This window comes from Notechis scutatus, chromosome Z (genome assembly GCF_049901735.1).
Source record: "Notechis scutatus isolate UNSWTSFEM ecotype Mainland chromosome Z, rNotScu1.2, whole genome shotgun sequence".
NCBI lineage: Eukaryota > Metazoa > Chordata > Lepidosauria > Squamata > Elapidae > Notechis > Notechis scutatus.
The window spans coordinates 116,779,271-116,807,107 of record NC_142025.1 but is presented as its reverse complement, the minus strand read 5'-3'; the positions used below and the strand labels follow the sequence as shown (position 1 = coordinate 116,807,107).

General features: G+C 42.6%; 1 protein-coding gene across 1 annotated transcript; it reads left to right on the top strand.

Moving 5' to 3' along the window:
• The first annotated feature begins 1,121 nt into the window (after nucleotides 1-1,121).
• REM2 (RRAD and GEM like GTPase 2) lies at nucleotides 1,122-27,294 on the top strand. Its single transcript, XM_087945635.1, has 5 exons — nucleotides 1,122-1,670; nucleotides 10,818-11,104; nucleotides 17,633-17,706; nucleotides 25,682-25,889; nucleotides 26,942-27,294. Exons 1-5 carry the CDS (start codon nucleotides 1,606-1,608, stop codon nucleotides 27,214-27,216), a joined length of 909 nt encoding a protein of 302 aa, XP_087801761.1. The 5' UTR covers nucleotides 1,122-1,605; the 3' UTR covers nucleotides 27,217-27,294.
• The last annotated feature ends 543 nt before the right edge of the window (nucleotides 27,295-27,837 follow it).

Below are 27,837 nucleotides of genomic sequence, written 5' to 3'. Positions count from 1 at the left end.
GAAACAATAGTTGGGAACACAGGTGCGTTTTGGAGACACGAAGGTGGGCAGGGCAGCCTGTCCCTTTTGCGAGCATGTGTGGGGGGGTGTCTCTCTGGTTTTGTCTTGGCCCCCACCCCACCCTACTTCCTCTTCTCCTTTAGCGGGGGAGGCGGGAGGAGACAGGGAAGCCTCTTTAAAAGAGGGGTAGGTGGCGGCGGCTGACAATTTCTTCGAAGCGCAGGGGGAAAAGCCATTTGGCAAAGCCAGGGGCAATTTCTTCCCACCCACCACCCACCCCTCTTTTTCCTGGTTCTGCGAGACGGTGGGCGGGCGGGGAGGGGGCTAAGCGGGGACAAAGGAGCGCTCCCAGCCCCGAGGGGAAAAATATACCTCTGGCAAGGATTGGGGAAAGAAAAAGAAGGAGCCACGCTTCGCTTTTGGGTCTGGAGAAGGGAGGCTGGCTGCGTTTTTTCTTCGCGCAAGAGAGCGATCCAGCGGCGATCTCTGCGGGGGAGGGGCGGGTGGATCCAGGTGCCAGCCGGCCTGGATCCCCGGGAGAAGGTGGCAGATCGTGGGTGACCAAGATGGGAGAAGCTTGCAGGCGCGGGGAGGAAGGGGCTTGCGAGGAAGCCTCCCCACCTGGAGCGTTCGGGTGGCAGCCAGCCAGTAGAGGCGGGGGCTTTCAGCATTGAAAGCTTTCAGCATCCAACCAGCCCTCGACGGCAGCCCTGTACGCCAGACGGCAGCCCTGAATGCTTCTTTTTCTTCTTCTTTTTTCGATTTTTTTTTTAATTTTTGGTGTGTGTGTGTGTAACTTCGCACACATTTTGCCACCGGAATCGAAGCGGTTGGGATTTTGTCACGGAGCCGCGAGAAAGAAGACGCAAGAGTGGTGGTGGTGGTGTGCCCCTTTGGCACACCGCACGGGCGCTTTTTCCGCGGCAGGAAAAGGCTGCCACCAAAAAAAGAAAGAAAGAAAAGGAAGGCTCGGCCAGATTTGGCAAAACGGGCGACAGGTCTAGTCAGGGGGCAATTCATTCTCCGGAATGAATTGGATCCGTCGTCCTTTCAGGTGCCTTTATGGCGCCTGAAAACCTCTCCCTCGCTCGCTCTCATTTTCTCTCTCTCTTTCTCTCTCTCTCTCTCTCTCTCTCTCTCTCTCTCTCTCTCTCTCTCTCTCTCGTTTTTTCTTTCTCTCTTTCTCTCATTTTGTCTCCTCTTTTTTCTCTCTCTGCCCCCTTTCTTTCCCTCTCTTTATCTCTCTCTTTATCTCTCTCTTTCTCTCTCATTTTCTCTCTCCTCTCTCTTTCTCTCTCCCCCCCCCTCCCTCCCCTTCCCTCTCTTTCTCTCTCTCTTTCTGTTTCTCTCTTTTTCTCTACTTTCCCTCCCCCTCTCTGTGTGTGTGTGTGTGTGTGTGAGAGAGAGAGAGAGAGAGAGAGAGTGAGTGAGAGAGTGAGAGAGAGAGAGACGCCCTTTTGTACTGCCCCTATTTCTGAATATATATTTTTTTAAACGGCTCCCGGCGTGGTGGTTTAAGAGACATCAGCCTTTCCCCTTGGGTTCGAAACCGCGACAGCCACAAGTAGATCAGCGGGGGCTAGCCAGCCTTGGCTTGGAAGGGCGATGTCTGTGGAAAAGCCCACGCTGAAGGTTTCCGCGAGTGTCTCCGATGCCCTGGTTGGAAACAGGTAAGGAGTCGGCCGCCTGAATGGAAAAGCAGAAAGTCGTGCCAAAGATTCGGGATAAATATTATGGAAGGGGTGTTTTTTTTTTTTTTTAAACAAAGGTGTCCCCCACCCCCCCTTGAGCATCCTGGATGGCGATACCCGCATCTTTCTCTTGGGCACGTGGGGATGCTCGGCACCCTGCTGGAATCGGAGGGGAGGCGGGTTGGGGTTGATGTGTGCGGTCCTTAAAGTCGCGTTTTCCGTTGCTTGGGTGCGGCGACACAAAGAACAGCAAATTCCATAGCTTGTCGGCGAGATTGATGTGCAGTTACCAATAAAGAAGAATCTTCGTAGCTCAGGGTTGACATGAGGGGTCCTTGGTGCCTGCTGGCTTTCTTGCAGGACGTTTCAGGGCCCAACTAGGGGATAGCATCAATGCTAGAAGGAGTGAGGTTTGCCGAGAGGAGGAGGAGGAAGAGGAGGAGGAGGAGGAGGAGGAAAAAGGAGGAGGAGGAGGAGGAGGAGGAGGAGAAGAACCCACATTACGTATCTGATATTAGCACAGTCGAGAAAGTCCAGAAATATTTCACAAGAAGAGTTCTCCACTCCTCTACTCATTGCAGAATACCTTATGCCACCAGACTCGAAATTCTAGACCTAGAAAACCTAGAACTATGCCCCCTTCGGTCCGATCTAAGTATAGTATATAAAATCATACATTGCAATGTCCTACCTGTCAATGAATACTTCAGCTTCAATCATAACAATACAAGAACACACAATAGATCAAACTCAAGGTTAATCGCACCAAACATGATTGCAGGAAATACGATTTCAGCAACAGAGTGGTCAATGTCTGGAATACTCTACCTGACTCTGTGGTTTCTTCCCCAAACCCCCAAAACTTTAACCTGAGACTGTCTCCTATTGACCTCACCCCTTTCCTAAGAGGTCTGTATGGGGCGTGCATAAGTGCACCAATGTGCCTACTGTCCCTGTCCTATTCTTTCTTTTATTTTTCTTATATGTACCCATTTCATGTATTCATAACTATGTATATACTTATACCTATTATATTGTAAGCGATTGACAAATCAAAATAAATAAAAAAAAATGAAGAAGAAGAAGAAGAAGAAGAAGAAGAAGAAGAAGAAGAAGAAGAAGAAGAAGAAGAAGAAGAAGAAGAAGAAGAAGAAGAAGAAGAGAGAGGAGGAGGAGGAGGAGGAGGAGGAGGAGAAGGAGGAGGAGGAGGAGGAGGAGGAGGAGGAGAAGAAGAAGAAGAAGAAGAAGAAGAAGAAGAAGAAGAAGAAGAAGAAGAAGAAGAAGAAGAAGAAGAAGAAGAAGAAGAAGAAGAAGAAGAAGAAGAAGAAGAAGAAGAAGAAGAAGAAGAAGAAGAAGAAAGGCTGTAGAGTCCTTGCTTGCTTTCTTGCAGACATTTCATGACCGAACTAGGTAACAACATCAGTGCTAGTAGTGCACTGAATACAGTGATGTGCAACCCGGGAAGCCGTATCCATGTGAACGCAGCATGGAGGGGAAGGGAGACTTTATGAATCTGACCCTGCAAGCTGGGCTGGAGACAGATTGAAGGTTGGGCGCTGCAGTTGTGTTTTGTGTCTTCCTTGCAAACGACTCAAAGATTGCGCATCATTCATGAAGTGAATCCCTCTGCTTGCCAGAGGCTGATGTTGTGCAGTTACCACAATGGGGTGCAATGTTAGGTTGGGTTAAGTCTTCAGTGTGGGTGGGTATATCTGTCCTTTGTGGATATATTTTGCACCCGGGATGATTCTGGAAATGCAGAAAGGAAAGTGAAGAAGACACTTAGTGTTGCATTCATTAACTTTGTGTGTATTTATGTATGTGTTTGAGTGTGGGTGTGGGTGTGTGGTGCATGGCTGTGGTTGGAAAGAGAGAGGAGATTGCAAACCTATGGAGTGCATTTGGTTGGATCTGTTTAGAACAGTGTTTCTCAAGCTAGGCCACATGAAGATGGATGGGTGGACTTCAACTCCCAGAATTCCCCAGCTGGCTGGAGAATTCTGGGAGTTGAAGTCTACCCATCTCCACATGGCCTAGCTTGAGAAAAAGTGGTTTCAAAGCCGGCAAATGTTATTTTATCCATTTCATATTCATTGATGTCCTCCATGAACCTGCTGCATTTTTGGGAGACTTCCTATGCCTTGCCAAAGATGTGCTACAGGCAGAAATTCAATGGGTGAAGCACTTGCTCCTATAGAGAATCGCTTTTGAGACTTGGCTCTGGCAGCTGGAGTGGGATGGAGGAAAAAAAAGAAGTATTTTGATTTAATCAGATTCTCTTTCCTTCATTATCTATATATATAAAAGCAAAATACCACTCATGCATCATCACAAAATCTCCAGAACCGTAAAGCCTACAAACTTGAAATTTGGCATATATGTTCCTCTTGGCTTCTAGGGGTTCCCTAAGAAAGGATTTTTTGAAATGGCCATCAGAGCATTTAGAGTATTTCCTCTATTATTATTATTAACACGCTCTGATGCTAAGGAGTCCTACTCCCCCTCCCCACCTGAAAAGAAATCTCTTCCAAATGCAAAACACATTCAGTTTCCGTTTCAGTTTCACAACAGCAACCAGCTTTAATACAGAACAGTTGAGCTAAGCCACACCCAGACTCCTTGCTGTCTCCTTCTTGCTCACATAGCAAATACTGTTTCAGTTTCTAAACAGCCCTCAACTCTTTCTCACACTGACAGGAAGTTAGCCAGAGGAATACTGATGGATGTTGGTAGGCAGAGGCAGAATTCTGCCTTATTTTCCTCCCCCAAAACTAAGCCCGACCACATAGTTTTGTAGCAAAGCACAGTTTTCGAGCTAGTATCTGAATAAATCTCAAGGCTGAACAAAAGTGTGAGTCCTGATTCCTTTCTCCATTCTGAGAAACGTCTTGTGGGGAGCTCAAGGAACTGAGCCAAGCTATAAAAAGTTAGAAAGGGTCATTTCCCCCCCACAAGTCAAGATAGAATCTTGGCTAAGGTGTATTATCTTCCCACGGTCTATCATTCTCTTTTTTGGGGGGTGCTTTTTAAAATTACTTTATTTATAAAGCTGTGGGCTTTTCACGTGGTTCTCCTATCCAAATTCTAACCAGACGCAACCCTGCTTAGCTAGCTGAGATTATTCAAAGCTGGCTAGACTCTGCCATCTGCTTCAATTCTTTTTAAACGCTGGAGCGTATTTTCATTATCAGCATTTTAAGTTGCCCTTCCCTGCCAGGCCTTCTAATATTTGTGGGCATGATGTTTATCATGCTTTGTATTTTTTTTAAAGGTTTTGATCAGATTTGATAACTGCTTTGGAATTTTTCAATCTCTTCTAATATTTATAGGCTTGGGGTTTATTGTGCTTTGTATCTTTTTTTTAAAAAATGTTTTAATCAGATATGTTAACTGCTTTGGGATTTTCCCAGCTAAAAAACAGCTTCTATCCCAGGGCAGTAACTCTATTGAATTCTACTGTATAGTGCAATATTAATGCCATATCCGGGGTTTTCATCACTCCTTATCACCCATCCCCTCCCACTTGTGACTGTATGGCTGTAACTTTGTTGCTTGTATCCTTACAATTTATATTGACTGGTATGATTTGATTGCTTATTGTACCCTATGACTATTATTAAGTGTTGTACCTGATTATTTTTGACTCTTGATGAATGTATCTTTTCTTTTATGTACACTGAGAGCATTTACACCAAGACAAATTCCTTGTGTGTCCAATCACACTTGGCCAATAAAGAATTCTATTCTATTCTATTCTATTCTATTCTATTCTATTCTATTCTATTCTATTCTATTCTATTCTATTCTATTCTAAATCCTTTTTAAAAAATAACCAGTCAGGCCTCTGTGCCCTTCGACCTTAGAAGAATCAGCCATGTTTTAGGGAAGGAATTGAAAATAGGATCTTATTCGATGATAACACAGATACCCAAATGAATAGATTCTCTTTTTTTAGCCAAGGATTTTTCACCAATGCAGTCCTCTAAAGTATGTGGGGATGTTTAATATCCTCCAAGAATTGAGGGTTTTGTCTGTGCAGTCCTAAAAAAAATCTCCTTTTTCTGGCTGTGCGGAGACATGACGACCAGCCAATTTGTCGGTGTGAGTTTGATGAGACACAATGAGTAGTCAATTCAATTGCTTGTCGGTGTGAGTTTGATGTGCACAATTGATTGGGCGCAAAAGGTCAATGTGAGGACCCTTTGCATTGGGTTTGAAGGCAGGGAAGTATGCGAATGGGTGGGCTTTGTGAATCCAACCAGCTGGTCTGGAAACCAATTGAAGTCGAGCAACCCTCCGCAATACAATTGCACACTGTACAGCAATGCAGAATGAATGAAGCCATGAGCTAGGCAGATGAGCAATGAACTAGACAAATAGATCAGGCGTAATTTGTGCACCTTTGCACTGCTGATCAGGGACTAATGAGCCCAACAGGTGCAGAGTGATGGGGAAAGAAGGCATTAATGTGACATGCATGCAGCTGTGTGCTTTTTTTGATCTCCTGTCTAGTTGAGAAGTACCAGTGTGTGCATGATTATTATTTTTTTAAAAAAAAGTGGTTTACGCACAGCACATGGGTTGTGCCGTATAGAAAAATCAGTGTCTTGCACACATCCGGCGGCATCTGGTTCATCTTCTTGGTGGTGAATCCATCCAGCACTGTGAGCGCATTCACAAATAAACACACACACATTCATAATCTGGCTAACAAAGGAAGAGCCTGTTTGGGGAATTGGGCTGTGCACTGGATCTTAGACACAGCAGTAGGCAAGGATAAGGTCCATCTAAGCTAGGATTAAGCCAGCTTTGCATGTTGTTGTAAATGCAGGCTTTCAAGCTGGCCCCAGTTAGGAATAGAAGAATGGAATGGAATGGAATGGAATGGAATGGAATGGAATGGAATGGAATGGAATAGAATAGAATAGAATAGAATAGAATAGAATAGAATCAGGAAAGAATAGAATCAGGAAAGGATGGAATGGAATGGAATAGGAAAGGAAAGGAAAAAGAAAAGGGAATAGAATGGAATGAAAAGAAAAAGAAAAAAGAAAAGAAAAGGGAATGGAATGGAATAAACAGAAGTCTTTATTGGCCAAGAGTGATCAAACACAGAAGGAATTTGTCCCTGGTGCATAAGCTCTCAGTGTACATACAAGCAACAAGTGATAAATAGTGATCATAATCATCATAAAAAACATGCATCATAATCATAACTGCTAAATAGTCATAGAATATGAAATAAGCAATCAACATAAACCATACTAGACAACTCATTAAAATAATTCATAAAAATCGTAAGCTACAAGCAACAAAGTTATAGTCATAACAAGAGAAGGAATTAGGACGTAGGAAAGAGGAAAAGGACAATAGGAACACAGCTCTACTAGGTAGTTTCTCAGTGTTGTGGGAATGAGTTGTCTAGCAGGGTGATGACACGGGGATGACAATGACGGATGACTCTCCTTGTGTCTAGTTGGTTTTGGTGAGCAATGCCCCACAGAGTCATCCAATCCCCCTGCCCAAGCAGGAGACCCTACACACTTTTAAGTCTTTGGGATATTATAGAACCCAGAAACCTGAAAGTCTCTCCTGTTTGATAGCGTTTTGTCTAGCATTGCAAGAGATGGTAGAATAGGAGGACTAATATTATCTCTAGAGTTTTGAGTGGGTTGGTTCAAGATTGTTCCAGCCGCACTGCGAGGCTAGTTCTTCAACTTCCTGTCTGTATGCAGATTTGTCATGGTCTCGAAGGAGATCAGTCATGGTTGTATCATCTGCAGGGTGGATTTGATTTAAATCAACTTGATTTAAATCAAATCCACCCTGCATCCAAGGGGTGGGATGCTAGTGGTTCGCACTGGTTCAGGCGAACCGGATGTTAATTTTACATCTGGTTCTACCGAACCCGTAAGTTGCAATGACTGGCCAGCTTGAAAGCCTGCATTTACAACAACATGCAAAGCTGGCTTAATCTTAGCTTAGATGGACCTTATCCTTGCCTACTGCTGCATCTAGAATCCAGTGCATGGTCCACCCTGCCCTGCCCTTCCCAGGATTCCCCATGTGGCATGTTTTAGATCCCAGGTAAGTGCAGGGCCCACACAGAGGCTCAGGGAGGGTGAAAAATGGTCCTCCTGGAGGCTCCAGAAGGCTGGAAACAGGCCCGTTTCCAGCCTCTGGAGGGCCTCCAAAGCCTGGGGCAGACTTTTCCCCCCTCCTGGAGGCTCGAGGAAAGCCTCTGGACCCTGGGGAGGGCGAAAAATGGGCTTCTCGGAAGTCCAAAAACAGGCCTGTTTCTGACTTCCGGGGGGTCTCCAAACCCCAGGGGAGGCCATTTTCACCCTCCCAGAGGCTCAAGGAAAGCCTCCAGACCCAGGGGAAGGTGAAAAACGGCCCTCCCCGAAGTTCTGGTAGGCTACACCCACCGTGGCCACGCCTACCCAGCGACCGGGCGGCGAACCAGTTGCTGGGATTTTTTAATCCCACCCCTATACCTACCTATTATATCTGTCTGTCTATATCTATCTCTATATCTATCTACCGTGTTTCTCACAAAATAAGGCCGGGCCTTATTTTTTTTTGAGCCCGAAAAACGGCTAGGCCGTCTTTTCAGGGGTGACTTAATTCCCCCCCTTGCATCCTCATCTAGAGCACCCCGCGGGCAGCCTCTCCACCAGCCGCTCCTAACGGGTGATCATGGCAAAGCGCAGAGAGCTCCCTACTCCCACCAAATACCTTTCCTGCAGACCCAAGACCTTTGGCACCCATCGCTGTTACTTTCCCTTCTGCCCATTCCGCCGCCACGTTTGGAGCTGCCGCTTCTGTGTTTGGAGTGCCGCTGCCATTTGGAGTGCCGCCGCCATTTGGAGCACCACCGCCACATTTGGAGCTGCCACTTCTGTGTTTGGAGTGCCGCTGCCATTTGGAGTGCCGCCGCCATTTGGAGCACCACCGCCACGTTTGGAGCTGCCGCTTCTGTGTTTGGAGTGCCGCTGCCATTTGGAGTGCCGCCGCCATTTGGAGCACCACCGCCACGTTTGGAGCTGCCGCTTCCGCATTTGGAGCTGCCACCGTGTTTGGAGTGGCGGCGGCGCTCCAAATGGTGGTGGTGCTCCAAACAGCAGCAGTGCTCCAAACGCGGAAGCGGCAGCTCCAAACACAGCGGCAGCTCCAAATGCGGACATGGCAACTCCAAACAGAGGCAGTGCTCCAAACAGCGGTGGGGTTCCAAACGCGGAAGTGGCAGCTCCAAACGCGGCGGAAGCTCCAAATGCGGAAGCGGCAGCTCCAAACGGCAGTGGTGCTCCAAACGTGGAAGTGCCAGCTCCAAACGCGGCGGCGGCATGGGCAGAAGGGAAATCAACAGCGGCGGGCGCTGAAGGCCTTGGGTCTGCCACAAAGGTGCTTGACAGGAGTAGGGAGCTCTCCGCGCTCTGCCATGATTGCCCATTAGGAGCAGCTGGTGGCGAGGAATTGCTGCTGGCGGGGCGCTCCTAATGGCAAGTCCCCCCGCCCTTCCCCCTTATTTTGCATGTTTTAAAATAGGCCTAAATTTGGGGGGAGGGGCTTAATTTGATTTTATGCCAATAAAACATGCTGGGCCTTCCTATTGGTGGAGGTCGTATTGTTGGAGAAACACGGTATCTATCTATCTGTCTGTCTATCTATCTATCTATCTATCTATCTATCTATCATATTATCACTATGTTTTTTTTCTGATTCTGTACAGGCTTTAATTTTGCTTGATGTTATAGCTTGTCAATTAAAATAAGCCATGATGTGTTTGACCTCTTTTTAAAAACTTGCACAAAGTTATGTAGGGCAGCTTAAAGCCAGGGATATTCTAGTTTAAAACAACCTTATAAAATAAAATATCTCTTCTGTGTAATGGCCCATCTACTTCCAAAAGACATCTTCTTTTTTTGATTTCAGGACAAAATATTTTAATTCCAGTGGCCTTTTAAATTATTTTATGATTCTTAATTGGGTTCACCTCTTGTACTCTGCATAACCATGGTTTATGAAAGTTGTTAGAAGCTACTTAGAAAATACAATGTCCACTGGAATTGGGCAGCATCAAAACTGTACTAATAAATTATATAAATAAAATATGGCAACCAGAGATTTGATTTTCCTCTCTTGGAAGTAACTCTTGTCTAGAATGGTTGGAACCCGGAGGGGGGATGGGCTTACTTGAGGGAGTTTGGAAGGGTACAGATGAGGGTTTCACCCCCATGTCTCAAGCTCCTACCAGCTGTCCCCATTGCCAAAAAGAACAAGGAAATGGGATGACTTCAGGGAGAGGTTCATGTACCATAAGTTTGGCCCTGCTTCCTTTTACACATTCATTCGACTTCCCAAGACAGCTTTGGTGATCTCCTTGTGGTCTCCCCTCCAAGTCCTGGCTCTGCTCAGTCTCCAGCCAAAGACGAGATCAAACAAGTGTCATTGCCACACCTGAACTCTAATCCTGTAGCTGTTCTGATCTAGGCTTCCCAGCAGACTCCTCGTCCTGATAAAACCCGTTTTATTTAGGTTGAAATGAATTCCTCTCCAGCAAAGTCCCGGCACACAGTCTTTCATGAGGTTTCACAACTACAGGCCTTTATCAGGCTGAGAGAGCTGCTAGGCCGATACCTTCCAAATGCCACACTGTAGCAGCAATTACTTGGCAAGAAGTCAGGAACAGATCTCCACACTAATGAATTGAACTAATTGTCTCCTGCAAACACCACACTCCTTTCGCTCCTCTTTATTCCCTCTGGGAGGGGCCATTCACTGTCCACCTGTGCCCTTACTCTCAAGTTGATCTTTGTTCCCTTCTCCTGGCAGCTCTGTGCATGTGCACACTGGGATCAGGCTCCAGCTGTTCTTCTTCCCCACTGATCTCCGACTTCATAGGCGGTATCTATCTCTGATAGATAACTGTCGGACAGCCCTGGCCCCAATTCTGCCTCCAATGCAGAGCCCTCATTAGAGCCTTTCTCAGACTCCAGGACTGGCCCATGTTCCTCCCCAACCTCCTCACTGTCTGAGTCTGCCGCTAGCTCCGCTGGATGCTGGCAGGCCACAACACCCTAATCCTGTAGCAAAGACAACTTTCTTGTCTCTCCCTTTGGGCAGCTCCCGATCAGTCATGACGTTGCCCCCGGCGTTGGCAGGGGCCGGACCTCGCCGTGGTAGCATGCCCCTGCCCATCAAACACCAGCTGGTGAGGGCATCAGCAGTGGATGAGCTGGACTCTCCGCTGAGTTCCCCAGAGGTCAGCAGCCACGGCGGAGCCAGTCCAGCGGGTGGCCGAGGCCCGTACAAAGTCATGCTGTTGGGCGAGAGCAGAGTTGGCAAGACGACGTTGGCTGCCATCTTTGGGGGCATGAAAGGGGTCTCCCATCCCGAGGAGGACCATGCAGGTAAGGATGACCAGAAGAAATAGTGGCCTTTTCTATCAAGAAATCCCTTGAATCTTTACTCTTTGTTTCGCCAGTTGGGAAAGAACGAGGCACGTGCAAGCAGTAAATATTTTCTCATTTTTTAAAATAATTATTTTTGTGAAACATGGCAATTTTAAAAAGGAAGAAAAGGAAAAATAAAGGAAAAAATAGAAGGTGCAGAGAAAAAGGAAGGAAAGGTAGAGCGTAAAGGAAAAAAAGAATATGTACAAAGGAATGACTCCCCTTCATCACACAGGTAAACTATTTTAGTAACGTCACTTTCTCTTAACATACGAAAAATAATGGCTCAATTTTGTTTGTCAGTCAAGAGTTATCTGCATCTAAGGTGGATTAAAATGTTTCCCCCATCTGGCAACCCCTGCCTGTATAAAGAACTTTAAACAGTTCTGCTCATGTCTTTTTTCCCCCTCACATAAATGTGAATAAGGAAGCAACTCCTACCTGCTAAAGTTACATGAAAGTTATGGGAATCTTCCTTTTTTTAAAAAAAAAAAAGGAAGAAAAGAAAGAAGGGGGGAGGGAGAGAGAGAAAGAAAGAAAGAAAAGGAAGGAAGGAGAGAGAGGAAAGAAGATAGAAAAGAGGAAGGAAGCAGGCAAGGAAGGAAAAAGAAGGAAGGAAGGAAAAGAAGAAAGAGAAAGAAAGAGAAAGAAAGAAAGAAAGAAAGAAAGAAAGAAAGAAAGAAAGAAAGAAAGAAAGAAAGAAAGAAAGAAAGAAAGAAAGAAAGAAAGAAAGAAAGAATTATGTCTCACCCCCAAGATCCTTTGGGGTTGAACTTTTTAATGCAATATGGCAGTTTGGTACGACGTCAACATGATATGGATCCAGAAATTTAAATTATCTAGGAAAGGATTGTTCAAATATACTACGGCTTTTTTTTCACATTACAGCAAAATTGTTCTACTGGGTGTGAAGGGCTAAGCTTTGTTAGAACAATTAAACCGTTTTGCAGGGCTCCCAAACTCAGTTTAATTTACCTAATTTCTCCCAAGGAAACTTGAGGAAATGAAAACGAACACATATCCCAGTTCAATAAAATACACATAATTAAATTGAGCAAAAACGAGGGAGTCGCTTGGCATAGTCCATCCTTACTTAATCGACAACCGCTTTGGAAAAATTTGCACTTGTAATAAATGATTTTTTAAAATCTCAGAATAGTTCTTTATTCTGCTAAATTTACTAACCACCATCCACTCAGCAACGAAAGCAGTTAAATTAATAAAGGATGGATAATCCACAGGTTGCTTCAGGCAGGATAAAGGCAGAAGGGGGAAAAAAGAGGAATAACCAGACAGCTATTAATTATAATTTAATTTTAATTCAATGTTGATGCTAACCCAGTAATTTCCTTTGTCATAGACTCAACTGCTTTCTGGAATATTGTGCCTGTGTATATTGCTTTAATCTGTTTTCCTTTTTTTTTGCAACCATGGCTAGTTTGAAGCTGGCTTTTCATGTGGTCTTGGCTTATCTATAAAACATGCAAGAAAAGTTTGTGAACTAGAGCAGGGTCCCCAACCACCGGTCCGCGGACTGGTACTGGTCCATGAACAAGTCCTACCGGGCCGCTGGCTTGCTAGCGCCGCCATCTTTTTGATGAAAAAGTGCTTCCAGTGAGCTTTTCGGGTAGAAAGCTCACCGGAAGCATGTTTTCATCAAAAAGATGGCGGCGCGCTCCGTCGTGAGCTTTTCCGGGTAGAAAGCCATTTCTACCCGGAAAGCTCACGAGCTTGGCGCCACCATCTTTTTGATGAAAAAGTGCTTCCGGTGAGGTCACCGAAGCACTTTTTCATCAAAAATGGCGGCCCAGCTGATGCTGGTACCGGGCCGCGGCGTAAAAAAGGTTGGGGATCACTGAACTAGAGATTAAGTTTGTTTAAACCTTTGGGGAATCTGCTGCCCTCACATGGATTAAATGAATGGAGGGCACATTTAATTCCTCTTTACAATCTCCGAAATGGGTTTTATGCATCAAGTCTGTGTCAGCTGACTGGGAAGGGAAGGGAGAGGAAAAGGGAAATAGAAAGAGGAAGGGGAAGAGCAGTGGTGGGATTCAAAAAATTTTTACTACCAGTTCTTTGGGCGTGGCTTGGTGAGGATGGCAGGGGAAGGATACTGTAAAATCTCCAGTCAGAGGTGGGATTTGCTGGTTCTCCGAACTACTCATAATTTCCACTACTGGTTCTCCAGAACTGGTCAGAACCTGCTGAATTCCACCTCTCAGGAAGAGGAAAGGAAAGAGGAAGCAGAAGGGGAATTGAAGAGAGGAAAAGGGAAGTGGAAAGAAAGGGGGAAACGGAAAAGGAAAATGGAAGGGAAAGAGGAAAGGGGATTGAAGAATGAGAAGCAGAAGGGGAAGGGGAAGAGGAAAGGGAAAAGGAATTGAAGAAGGGAATGGGGAAGTGAAAAGAGAAGGTAAAAGGAAGGGAAAGAGGAAAGGGAAGGGGGACAGGGAAGGGAAAGAGGAAGCAGAAAGGGAATTGAAGGGGAAAGGGAAAGTGGAAAGGGAAAGAGGAAAGAAAAGAGGAAGCAGGAAAGGAAAGGAAGAAAGGAAAGGGAAAAGGGAGGGAGAATGGAAAGAGGAAGGTGAAAAGGAATGGAAAGGGAAGAGTGAAGGGGAGGGGAAGGAAAATAAAACTCTTTTTTTTTGTAAAACTTTTATTTGGGTTTTCACAAAGCATAATACAAATAAAATATCTTTTTTTGAGAATAGCATGGTTCCAGGTTATCATGTCTCCATACAGACACAAACTCAATTTTTATATTCGTCTTTGTGTTCTATTCCATATTTTATTATTATTTTAACATTTTCTCCATAATTCTTCCCTTCCCTTAGTTTTCTCAACCTTGCTTTTAATTATCTCATTCCTTTCTATATTCAATTATATATATCTTTTTGTAAGTTTTAATATCTTTCTAATTATTATGTTTATACTTTTGTCTGTCCTGTTTCAATTTCATATTTTCTTTTCTCATTAAACAAAATTTTCCCCTGTAGTTACTGATTAAAGTATGACACCTTTGTATCTTTTAATTTTTGTCCATTCAACTCTTATTTAAACTTCAATTTATGCCTTTACAATTATAACACTCAATATAACACATAACTTCCAGTCGAATTCTGCTTGGTACATTCTTAAAATACACACTAAGTTTTTAAAGAGAAAGTATATATATAACAATAATAAATAAAATACTTATTCTATTCCAATTCAGCTCTATCATTAATGTTAGTTATAATCTTTAACATTTATTTTCAATGGGATATCATATCTCCTTAGGAACACTGATAATATTTCCATAATTTTTTCATATTTCTTTCGTATTCCTCTTCACTGAAATTTTTATAACTCATTAATAACAATTAAAATGTTCCCATCCTTTCCTAATTTCATTCTCTCATTCTCTTTATTTCATTTATTTATTAACAAACATTCCATTACATTACAATGAGTATTTTATCTATCATTTTAATCACACTTGTTTCATATTTTCTAAGTTCATTTCTATTTCTAATATAACAATACTATCTTATGTACTCTTGCAGAATCCCTCTTTCAATTAAATTTTCACCCATTATCTCTATGTCTTCTAAATAGGCTTATACCTTTAATCCTTGGATGTTTTCCCTGTTTCTCTATGTCCTGTTTCTGTCCTTTATAACTTCTTTTCCTTTCCGTCTTCCCCCTCTTCTTCTCCCTCCTCTTTTTGACCCCTTTGTCTCTCTAATTCTAATTCTCTCTTCTGTAATCCTCTCTTCTGTTTCTTCCTAATATTGTAATTACTTTTCAAACTATTTGTTTTTTTAGTTGTTTTTTCAGATCTTAAATTTTTCACTCTCTTTCCCCCCTTTCCTCCCCCCCCCACATAGAATTACTTGATCATTGAAGATGGCTTCTTCTTAGTCCCGCCCTTCTTGTTCTACAGGCATTTCTTGTTGTTTCTCATCGTTCAAGATCTCCATTTCTAAAAATTGAAATATGAAGCCAAAAAACCCTCTTCCTTCTTGTGCATCTTCTTTCTGTTTTTTAAGTTCCATTTTCAGTTCTTCCAAAAGTGATACCATTTAAAAAACTTTTAAACAACCACCCGATTGATTTTAGTCCTTTAGATCCAATAACCAAAAATCCAAAAGTCACCAAGTAATCCAAATAATCCAAAGCTGTTTCTTCTTGCTTCGTTTTTCCACTTTCTCTTCCTGGGGTTCTCTTCATCTTGTTACAAAGTTTCAGTTACAATTTATCTTTTAGGAATCTTGTTAAAGTTTCACTGTTAATTCCTTTTACTTCCAAGTGGTCTCTTCCATTTTTCCAGATTCCACCCTTTTGTTTTTTCCTTTTCTCTCCTTTCCTTCTTTTAAAAGTTTTTGAAAATCCAGAAGTCTTTATTATCCCTTTGACATTTTATTTTCAGCTTAAATGCCTGTTAATGTCAAAGTGGATTTTTGTCAATTTCTTACTTAAATCTCTTAGTTGTCAATATGGGGAAGGAAAAAACAAACAAACAAATCCTTTTCCTTCCCTCTCTCATTCACGGTTTCAAAATCTTCTTTGGGAGCAATGTTATTCTTTATAGTTCAAATTCCAGGGTACCTTATGCTGTTGCTTTTTCAGTTTGACCTGGTCAGCCAAAACTTTCTCTTCTTATCTTCCTCCTGCACATTCTTTTCCAGTTGAGTTCTTCTTTGAGGTGGCCATTTCTGACCACCACTGCAATCACCTTCAGGAAAGGGAGTAATGGCCAGCTGGGGAGGAGAGATGCGGCTCTCCTCGACCCTGCTGGTGGTCTCCCCCCTCTTCATCACCTCTACAGGGTGGCTTAGCCCCCAAACCAGCCAGCTTGGGGCACTCCACCGGCAAGTAGGGATCGAAACAGCACACGATCGCGAATTTCAGTCTGTCGCCAAAGAAGCTCAAACCTGAAGTGCAAGGAAAATAAAACTCATCATTTTTCCTTCAAAATAACAGAATCACAGAGTTGTAAAGGACCTCAGAGGTCTTCTAGTCCAACCTCCCCTGCTCAAGCAGGAGACCCTACACAATTTCAGAAAAACGGCTGTCCAATCTCTTCTTGAAAACCTCCTGTGTCGCAGCATCCACAACTTCTGAAAGCAAACCGTTCCACAGTTGTTTTAATTAATTGTGGGCACATTCATATGAGTTTCTGTCCTTGTTTGTCACAAGACACCAGGATTCAGGAGATTATTTTGCTGTCGTTTGCAAACTGGGTTAATCGAGATGGCGAGGAATTTTTTCTCTCTGAATCAAGGCCCCTGGAACACCCCAAGCGTCTTCCTTGCCAAAACTGCCACTAGAAATATGGGGTCTTTTGTAAACCCTGAAAAATCCAGGGATGGGATATTAATTTCCACACCCATTCTTTGTATTTGTGTCTTAAAGCCAAAGGTGGGATTCAGCCAGTTCAAGCTTAATTTACATCTGGTTCACCGAACTTGTAGTTGAACTGACTGGCTGGCCCTACCCAACCCTGCCCTCCCCTCCCAGGGGTCTCCACACGGCCCGTTTTGGATGCAGGTAGGGGCAGGGTCCACGCAGAGGCTCTGGGAGGGCGAAAAATGCCCCTCTCGGAGGTTCCCGGAAGTCTGGAAATGGCCCTGTTTCTGGCTTTCGGAGGTCCTCCGGAGCCCCTTTTGTCCTCTCAGAGGCCTGAGGGAAGCCTCTGGACTCTGAGGAAGGTGAAAAATGCCCCTCCCGGAAGTTCCAGTAGGCCACGCCCACCATGGCCACGCCCACCCAACAACCGGGTAGAGAACCGGTTGTTGGGATTTTTGAATCCCACCCCTGCTTAAAGCAATGTAGTTTTATTTTTATTTTTCTTCTTCCTGCAATCTATCTTTTCTTATGCAAGACAATAGCCCACCTGTCAGGGGGGGAAACTTAAATTTCTGCATTATATTTGATTTCTTGGGCAGCTTTTTCTGAAAACACTGCCTGATCAAATCATCTTAATATCAAATTCTTCCTTCGACATCATTTAATAATAATAATAATAATAATAATAATAATAATAATAATAATAATAATAATAATAATAATAATAATAATAATAATAATAATAACAATAACAATAACAACAACAACAACAATAATAATAATAATAATAATAATAATAATAATAATAATAATAATAATAACAATAACAACAATAACAATAATAACAATAACAATAATAATAATAATAATAATAATAATAATAATAATAATAATAATAATAATAATAATAACAATAATAATAATAATAACAACAACAACAATAATAATAATAATAATAACAACAACAACAACAACAACAACAACAACAACAACAACAACAACAACAACAACAACAATAATAATAATAATAATAATAATAATAATAATAATAATAATAATAATAATAATAATAATAATAATAATAATAATAAAGGACCACGTAGAAATAGGACTGCACTGATCGGATGTTCACTTCTTTTTTTTTCCTACCAGAAGATTCCTACGAAAGAAGATTCTACGTGGATGATGAAGAAGTTACCTTGACGTTGTACGACATCTGGGATCAGGTATGACTTTGTACCTCTCTGTTTTGGAAGGAAAAATACACCCTTAAATCTGAAGGGACCAAAGATACAAAGCTAATCAAAGTCTCAAAAGGTGCTTTTTTTCAAAAGGCAACTGGACTTTTTTTTTCCCCTGGAGGAGGAAAAAGAAGAGGTTTCGCTTCTTATCTGAGAAGCTTCATCGGTTCTGGCAGGATGTTGGGGGTGACAGCAGAGTCATATTTCTTTGCCATCATCTGGTTGTTAGTATTCTCTCTGGGAGCCGTTGAGCCATTTGGAGGTTTAAAATCATACAGGTAGTTCTCGACTTGCTATCAACATTGAGTCCCAAAATTTCTGTGGGTCAAGCGAGATGCTCGTTAAGTGAGTTTTGCCCCGCTTTATGACCTTTCTTGCCACTGTTGTTAAGTGAATCACTGCTGTTGATAAGTTAGTAACCTGGTTGTTAAGCGAATCTGGCTTCCCCTTTGGCTTTGCTTGTCAAAAGGTCTCAAAAGGGAATCTTGTGACCTTGAGACATGGCAACGGTCACAAGTATGAGTCAATGGCCAAGCATATGAATTTTGATCATGAGGATGCTACAAAGGCGGTAAGTGAGAAAAATGGTTGTAAGTCAGTTTTTTCAATGCTGTTGGAACTTTGAATGGTCACTGTTGTAAGCCAAGGAAATATGATCCTTCCATCGCCCCCACTATCCTGCCAGAATCGAGGAAGCTTCTTGGATGAGAAGGGAAATGTCTTCAAGGAAAAACCAGAAAATCCAGTTGCCTCTTGAAAAAAGCACCTTTGGGACAACCATGACGTGGGTGGCGGAGAATCTCCATCAGACATTAATATAATTACAGTTTACATTCTTATACCCTGATTTAATATCCTTCTTAGTGCTTTGTGGTTGATTTATCCCAAATGCAAAGTCTCTGAAGTTTATTCATTGCTGATCGAATGGCTGACATGGATCCAAATGTTATTGTCGGTAAACTGTCTGTGTGTAAATGCAAAATGAGTGGCATTTAATGACAAACAGAAGGTTAGTTAGTTGGATTGAATAGCTGCTTTGAAACCTTCCAATTAATCATAGAATAGAATAGAATAGAATAGAATAGAATAGAATAGGATAGGATAGGATAGGATAGGATAGGATAGGATAGGATAGGATAGAATAGCAGAGTTGGAAGGGACCTTGGAGGTCTTCTAGTCCAACCCCTTGCTCAGGCAGGAAACCCTATACCATTTCAGACCAATGGTTATCCAGTCTCTTCTTAAAACCTTCCCGTGTTGGAGCATCCACAACTTCTGGAGGTAAGTTGTTCCACTGATAGATTGTTCTAACTGTCAGGAAATTTCTCTTAAGTTGCTTCTCTCCTTGATTAGTTTCCACCCATTGCTTCTTGTCCTTCCTTCAGGTGCTTTGGAGAATAGCTTGACTCCCTCTTCTTTGGGGCAGCCCCTGAGATACTGGAACACTGCTATCATGTCTCCCCTAGTCCTTCTTTTTATTAGACTAGACGTACCCAGTTCCTGCAACCGTTCTTCACAAGTTTTGTCCTTGAGTCCCCTCATCCTCTTTGTTGCTCTTCTCTGCACTCTTTCTAGAGTCTCAACATCTTTTTTACATCGTGGTGACCAAAACTGGATGCAGTACTCCAGGTGTGGTCTTATCAAGGCATTATAAAGAGGTATTAACGCTTCAGGTGATCTTGATTCTATCGCTCCTCTCATGCAGCCTAGAACTGTGTTGGCTTTTTTGGCAGCTGCAGCAGCACACGAATGGCTCCTATTTAAATGGTTTGAGCCCACTAGGACTCCAAGATCCCTCTCCCAGTTACTACTATTGAGCAAGGTACCATGTATACTGTACCTGTGTGTTTTGTTTTTCTTGCCTAAATGTAGAACCTTCACCGTTGAATTTCATTTTGTTAGGTAGCGCCCAATGTTCAAGACTATCAAGATCCTTCTGTATCTTCAGCTTATCTTCTGGAGTATTGGCTATTCCTGCTAGCTTGGTGTCGTCTGAAAATTTGGTGTTTCCCATCTATCCCCTTGTTGGAAGGACCTTGTACCATTTCAGACAAATGACTATCTAATCTTTTCTTTTCTTTTTTGAAAAAAAAAATGATGTTGCAATTCAAAAGAATTTGCAATTCAATGACCTCATCAACTGCCATTCAGAAGTTGCAATTCAAAATCATGCAGGGCAATTTAATAATTAAAAAATGCTTGATTTATCTTTAACCTGAAGTAGGAACACATTTTAAGAGGTAGCTACTTTTTATATATGCTGGGAAGTAGGTTTCAATCTAAGATGCCAGTTTCCAAAGTCGAGCGCTCTAAAAATACTTTCTGCTTTTCCCCTTCATTCATTTGCAAATGTCTTTTCAATTCATCAAGGTGGAAGGAATTCTGGGTGGAAATCTGAGTGTTTTTCCCGTTTTACCAAACAGTGGATCGATTTGGATCAGATTTTCCTAGTTAAAGAAAAAGTGATCTAAAGGTCTTCATTAATTGCCCCCAATCAAATCAGAACACTGGCCTGATTAAAACACAATATAACACACACACACACAAAGCGTGAAAGAGTCACAATTTTTTTCTTTAGTTGATTGAAAATGGACACTAATTAGATTTGTATAGAAATACAGGAGAATGTTGACAATGCTTGAAGCTACTATCCTTGGCCTGAATTTCTGACCTCCGAGTAATCCTATTAAAATTGCAGGCACCGGAATCAGGAATTCAGAGATTCTGAGAAGCTCTATTTAATACAGTAGAGTAGAGTAGAATATAGAAATAGAATAATATAAAATAGAGTATACCTAGAAATAGAACAGAGTAGCATAGCACAGCACGGCATGGCATGGCATGGCATAGCATAGCATAGCATAGATTATAGAATATATGGAATGGAATGGAATAGAGAATAGAATAGAATAGAATAGAATAGAATAGAATAGAATAGAATAGAATAGAATAGAATAGAACAGAATAGAATAGAAGATTGGAATAAGAATAGAATAGAATAGAATAGAATAGAATAGAATAGAATAGAATAGAATAGAATAGAATAGAAGATTGGAATAAGAATAGAATAGAATAGAATAGAATAGAATAGAATAGAATAGAATAGAATAGAATAGAATAGAATATGGAATATATGGAATGGAATAGAGAATGGAATGGAATGGAATGGAATAGAATAGAACATAGAACATAGAACATAGAATATAGAATATGAAATGGAATAGGAAATATGGAATAGAAAATAGAATAGTATAGAATAGGACAGAATAGGACAGAGTTGGAAGGGACCTTGGAGGCCTTCTAGTCTAACCCCCTGCCTAGGCCATACACCACTTCAGGCAAATGGTTATCCAACATCTTTTTTAAAACTTCCAGTGTTGGAGTCTCCACAACTTCTGGAGGCAAGTTGTTCTATTGATTAATTGTTCTAACTGTCAGGAAATTTCTCCTTTAGTTCTAGGTTGGTTGTGTCCTTGGTTAGTTTCCACCCCATTGCTTCTTGTCCTGAGTCAACTTTTGAGCGAGTCAAGTTTCTAGCCCTTAAGATTGAGTGATTCTGTGAAGGATTCTGGGTGAATGTTTCAAGGAGTTCGGGGTGAATGTTATTCAGTGGGGATTTCTTATGGGTTAAGAATTTGCATTTTAATTTTTAGTTGGCTTTCAGCAAGGAAGTACATTTCGTCTCTTCATTGACCACGCATTTAAGCCGCAAATGTATCGGAATTTTTTTTATTATTTGTACAAGTTCAGTATATTCAGCAGAGGGAAAAAAGAGCAAAGAAGGCTGGATGTTTTCAGTATATATTCCCCCCCACCCCCCAAAAAAGAGGAATCCAATCAAGAAGCAGCAGATGTAAAATGCTCCAGTTTTTGGCACAATTATGTGGATGCTAGATTAATGCAAAAATGACCAACAATACAGAATCATCCAAGCGACGGCAATGGAGTTGCTTTTTAAGTTTAAACATTTAGTTGGAGACATGACAACATTTCACAAAATCCCTTAAATGGAGAAAGGCCGCATGTGAATATATGCAAATTAGACATCTGCTTTGGGAAACCAGGCATGCAAATACAAGTACTACAGTGCACAGATATATGCAAATTGATATGCAAATGCAGCCAGGGTTCTCTTCAGATAGAATGGCAGCATTCTATATTATGCAAATGTTTGTCCCCAAAAAATGCATACTTAAAGCAGGGAGATTTTAAGAGGCCATTTAATTCCTATTTTCTGCTTCTCTGGGCAAATGCATTTGTCAAGGGCGTCTTTGCAAATGCATTTTCATTCTTCCATTGCTGCGATCTGGTGGCTGATTTGAATTTTATTGTTTGATTTTTCATTTTTAAGGGGAGGAGCAGGATAAAATAAATAATAAAATCACAATAAACACCTGTTTATCCATCTACATTCTGGTAGTGATAGACAAAACAGCTTTTTAAATATTTAGAGATACATTCCTATCATTGCTTACGTGAGCCTGTGCACCAGCATTGATTTTTTCCCCCCATAGAAATATCATTTCCTTGTTAACCTTCAGCTACTCAAAAGGAGAAAAGCTAATAGTCCAACCCCTTGCTTAGGCAGGAAACCCTACGCCATTTCAGACCAATGGTTATCCAACATCTTTTTAAAAACTTCCAGTGTTGGATCATTCACAACTTCTGGAGGCAAGCTGTTCCACTGATTAATTGTTCTGTCAGGAAATTTCTCCTTAATTCTAAGTTGCTTCTCTCCTTGATTAGTTTCCACCCGTTGCTTCTTGTCCTGCCTTCAGGTGCTTTGGAGAATAGCTTGACTCTCCTCTTTGTGGCAGCCTCTAAAATATTGGAACTATGTCTCCTTTAGTTCTTCATTTCACTGGACTAGACATATGTTTTAGCCTCCAGTCCCCTAATCATCTTCATTGCTCTTATATAGAATAAAAAATAGAATAGAATAGCGTTGGAAGGGACCTTGGAGGTCTTCTAGTCAAGCCCACTGCTCAAGCAGGAGAACCTATATCAATGTCAGACAAGTGACTATCCAGTCTCTTCTTAAAAAGCTCTAGTGATGGAGCGCCCACAATTTCTGGTGGCAAGCTGTTCCACAGGTTAATTGTTCTCACTGCTACGAAGTTTCTCCTTAATTCCAGGTTGTCTTCTCTCCTTGATTAGCTTCCAACCATTGTTTCTCATCCTGCCTTCAGGTGCTTTGGAGAATAATTTGACACCCCCCTTCTTTGTGGCAGCCTCTCAAATACTGGAATACTGCTATCATGTCACCCTAAGTCCTTCTTTTTTTTTAGACTAGCTAGACCCAATTCCTGCAACCGTTCTTCGTATGTTTTAGTCTCCAGGCCTTTGATCATCTTAGCTGCTCTTCTCTGAACTTTTTCCAAAGTCTCAACATCTTTTAAGTAGTCTGGTGATCAAAATTGGTTGCGGTATTCCAGGTGTGCAGTTGTCTTGTCTGCACTCTATGTGTGGATTTTAAAATTTTATTTGTTTATTTATTTGTAATTCAGCCTTTATTGTTTTTGCAATTAACTTCTAGCAGTGTAGCCTTGTGCAATTGACTGATGCAAATGTTGTCAATGCCCAGATTTTAATATCATCCGAAATATTTTGGTAAGCCACCAAGTGTACCGATAACCACTGGAACTACTAAGCCAGTGGTTTATGCCATAATCTTTCAAGATCGGTTATTGGATCTTGGTACAGATAGTCCTTGACTTACGACCACAATTGAGCCCAAAATTTCTGTTGCTAAATGAAACGCTGAGTTTTGACTCATTTGGTGACTTTCCTTGCCACAGTGGTTAAGTGAATCACTGCTGTTGTTAAGTTAGTCACATGGCCACTAAGTGAATCTGGCTTCTCTGTTAACTTTTGTTTTTCAGAAGGTGCTCACGTGACACCGGGAGACCGGGACACTGCAACCGTTATAAGTGCGAATCAGTTGCCAAGTACCTGAATTTTGATCATGTGACTATGGGGATGCTGCCATAGCACACAATGGTTATAAGTGTGAAAAATGGCTCTAAATCACCTTTTTTGAGTGGTATTGTAACTTTGAATGGTCACTAAATGAACTTGTTGTAACCTGTCAGCCGCCAGCCCCTCCAGCAGCTGAATCAGAGAAGGAGGAGGAGGCATGGGAGTCAGGATCAGCATCAGGGAAACTTGGGAGCTCTGAGGAAGAGGGAATGAAGTGGTAGAGAAAGAGACAGAGGCGGAGCCTGGGCCATCCGTCAGCCCTCAGATGGAGAGTCAACAGCCCCAGGTCTGGAGGTGGTTGATGAGCAAGAGAAGGAACAGCTGAGTCCAGTGCCTGACGCGTGGATGTGCAGAAAGCAGAGGAGAGGAGAGCAGTGGAAATCTATGGGCTGGTTCTTAGGATAGAAGAGCCACCGCCGCTAGCAAAGCTCCACCCTAGCTCTGGGGATAAAAGGCAGGGGGAGGATATGAATAGATGTGGCAGACAATTAATTCATCTTTCGGCCAGACGGACTTGTTAGCCTGCGAGAGAAACTTTTTGCCGAGGCTGCCGGCATTAGTAATAAAGGAATCTTTTGAGTTCACGTCAGAGAGTTTGTTGTGTTTGGGGAGCTGTTGTAAATTGAGGACTACGTACCTCTACTTTGTGATCTTCTGCAATTCTTCATCTTCTATTTGTATTTCTCTTTGTCTATTTTACTATTTCCCGGTATTGCCTCATTAATCTTCCTTCTTTTCAGCCACAGTTAAATCTGATGTGTGATGTGGCAAAATTTTATCAATGTGTATTTTGGAAATTCCACAATATTTTAGCCTGCTCTTTTTCCAATTACTTTTTCAACTCTTATATTCCCATCAAATTTTTCATTGCTGGCAGATGACAATGTTTACAGATGTTCCAGTGATTTACTCTGGCGACTGCATCATTGCTCATAGTCAGTTTGTGCAATATTTTTGCCAGAGCTGAGTATGTGATCTACTGTTTCTTCTGCTTCTTTGCATGATCTGTTCTTTGAATCGTTGGATGATTTCCAGTTCAGGATTTGATTGCATTAATCTGAATAGCTTGTTCTTGAGCAGCCAAAATAAAGCCTTCAGTTTCTTTTTTGTAATGTTCCAGTTGTAAGCCATTGCCAAGTTTTATCTTTATCCACTTTTCCCTCAATCCTTTGTAGAAATTGACCGTGTAATGCTTTTCTTTACTTCCTCCTCCTCCTGTTCTTTTCCTCATCTTCCCCATCTCCTTCCACTTCCTCTTCTCATCCCTATCACTTTCCCCTTCTTCTTCCACATCCTCCTCTTCTTTCTCCTCCTCCCTTTCTCCTTCCCCTTCCTTTCCTCCTTTCTTCCTCTCCCCTCCCTTTCTTCTTCTTTTCCTCCTCCTCCCCATCTTCCCTTCCCCTTTGTATTCTTCTCCTTCCCTCCTCCTCCTTCTCCTTCCTCTCCTCCCCCTCCTCTACCCTTTCTCTCTTCTTCTTTATTCTTCCTCCTCCTCTTCTTTCTCCTCCTCCTCCTCTTTTTCCTTCCACTTCCTCTCCTCTTCCTCTTGCTTCCCCTTCCTTCCCCTTTCCCCTTCCCCATTCACTTCCCCTTCCTCCTCTTCCTCTTCCCTTTCTTCTTTTTCTTTTCCTCCTCCTCCTCCTCCACTCTTCAAACGCCACTTCCTTCCATTACTTACCTGGGTGGATAATGATAATGAAAAGAAAACCTAACCATTTTCCAAGTCACAAAAGTGAATCACATGACCCCAGGACTCTGCAATGGTCATAAATATGAATCAGTTGACAAGAATCTGAATTTTGACCATGTGATCTTGGGGTTGCTGGAACGGCCTTGTGAAAAACAGACATAAATCCCTTTTTCCAGTGTTGTCGTAACTTTGAGCAGTCACTAAACAGACTATTGTAAGTTGAGGATTACCTATAACCCACAGCTTCTTTACCTTTGATGTTTTCTTTCTCCACCAACTTTTCCTTGGCAGGGAGATTCTGGAGGTTGGATGCAAGAATCCTGTCTCCAGACAGGTGATGCCTTCTTGGTGGTTTTCTCGGTGACCGATCGGCGCAGCTTCACCAGGGTGCCCCCAACGCTTTTGCGCCTGCGGGCTGGGAGTCCTCGGACCGATCCCCCCATTATCCTGGTGGGGAACAAAAGTGACCTGGCCCGTTCCCGGGAAGTCTCCCGAGAAGGTGAGTTACCCAACGTTGTGAGTGAAGGCGGGAGCAGGTGATGGCCATGATACCTTGGCAGCCTTGTGCTTGTCAGTTTACAATTGTAGAGAAAGTTCATCTCGAGGGAGATATGCAGGAACTGTATACTTATGATGGTTGCAATGTCATGCGATCCCCTTTTATGAACTCCTGACGAGCAAGGTCAATGGGGAAGCCAGATTCACTTAACAACCATGTTGCTAATTTAACAATTCCAGAGATTCACTTAAGAACTGTTGGCCTTAACATGGGGCCAAACTCAGTGCACAAATGTCTCACTTAGCAGCAGAAATTTGTCTGTACAGGTAATCCCCAGGTTACGAGCAGGGGTGCGATTCAACCGGTGTTACTAACAGTTCGGTGATTACATTTTGCGCGCACTGAAAAAAGGAGCTCCAGATGTCCCTCTGGAGCTCAGTGTTTCACTGCAAAGTGCCAGATCAGGCCTACCTACACCAAAACAGAGCTCCAGAGGGCCGTGCCCACCCCTCCAAAGCTCCGTTTCAGGCTACAAAGTGCCGGGCGAGGCCTGTGCATGCCAAAATGGAGCTCCACATTAAGTGCACCCCTATGATGGTGTCCTGTTCCATCACAAGGCCCCTCCCGGGCCTCCCCCACCCTGAAATACCTCATGTGCACTTAACAAATCGTGCATTTGATTAGCGAATCTGTGAGCAAAAGGAGTGAGTGATTGTGTTCAAGGTACGAGATTCCCTTCCACGAATCCTTGGGTTACGAATGTAAAGGGCAGGCTCCATTTATAACTCGGGGACTACCTGTATAATCTTTGTTCATTTTGTAACCTTATCGCACCTCTTTTTCATAGCCCATCTTACACACCTCCCAGAGTTGTTGTGAGATGGCCGATGGAAATAAATCTGGCAACTATTTAAACTGAGTTTTGGGTTTTTAAAAAGAAACTATGGACAGAATCTTGGCTTCACGATCTTGAGGGCAGGATGGGTCAAAAAAAACCAACACCTTCCCTGATGACTGAACTGCTCTCCTTCCTTCTTGTCTCTCCACCCCAGAAGGCCGCAGCCTGGCAGTGATGATGAACTGCAAACACATCGAGACCTCGGCAGCCTTGCACCACAACACTGAGGAGCTCTTTGAAGGCGTCGTGCGCCAGATACGCCTCCGCCGATGTAGACGGGAGGGTGATTCCTTGAGGAAAGAAGGCGCCATCGGCCGTCGCGAAAGCCTCACCAAAAAAGCCAAGCGGTTCCTCTCCAACTTGGTGCCCCGCAATGGACGCTTCTTCAAGCAGAGGTCCAAATCTTGCAATGACCTTTCAGTGCTATGAGCTGTCCACCTTCTCTCTCCGAGGAAAGACACAAATGCACTTTTGCTTCACGCATCCCCAGGGCAGCGTCCACCAGCATGCCAGATATGTCATTGAGCGTGGGGCAGGATACTCCATGGAGGCTCAACCTCTCCAATCTGCTTTGATGCCTAATTTATCAAGCTTTACTTTTCTGCACGGCACTGAATTTTGAGGACTATTTGAGGAATTTTGAAGATGTTTTGAGGAATTTGGAGGAGGACTTTTTGAGGAATTTTGAGGAGGATTGAGGAATTTTGAGGAGAAATTTTTGAGGAATTTTGAGGGGGACTTTTTGAGGAATTTTGAGGGGGACTTTTGAGGAATTTTGAGGAGGATTGAGAAATTTTGAGGAGGACTTTTTGAGGAATTTTGAGGAGGATTGAGGAATTTTGAGGATAAATTTTCAAGGAATTTTGAGGAGGACTTTTTGAGGAATTTTGAGGAGGATTGAGGAATTTTGAGGAGAAATTTTTGAGGAATTTTGAGGGGGACTTTTTGAGGAATTTTGAGGAGAGCTTTTCAACAAGTGGTGAGATCCAGGTTTAGAAGAAAGTTTAAGATTCTGCCAGAGGATTTGAAATAGCATGATTGAAGAAACTG

Bases quoted from the DNA above. Each gene is read 5' to 3' on its own strand.
- REM2 (XM_087945635.1), top strand. From the start codon at position 1,606: ATGTCTGTGGAAAAGCCCACGCTGAAGGTTTCCGCGAGTGTCTCCGAT. The intron at 1,671-10,817 runs GTAAGGAGTCGG...CCCTTTGGGCAG, and splicing joins GATGCCCTGGTTGGAAACAG to CTCCCGATCAGTCATGACGT. The intron at 17,707-25,681 runs GTATGACTTTGT...TTTCCTTGGCAG, and splicing joins TGTACGACATCTGGGATCAG to GGAGATTCTGGAGGTTGGAT.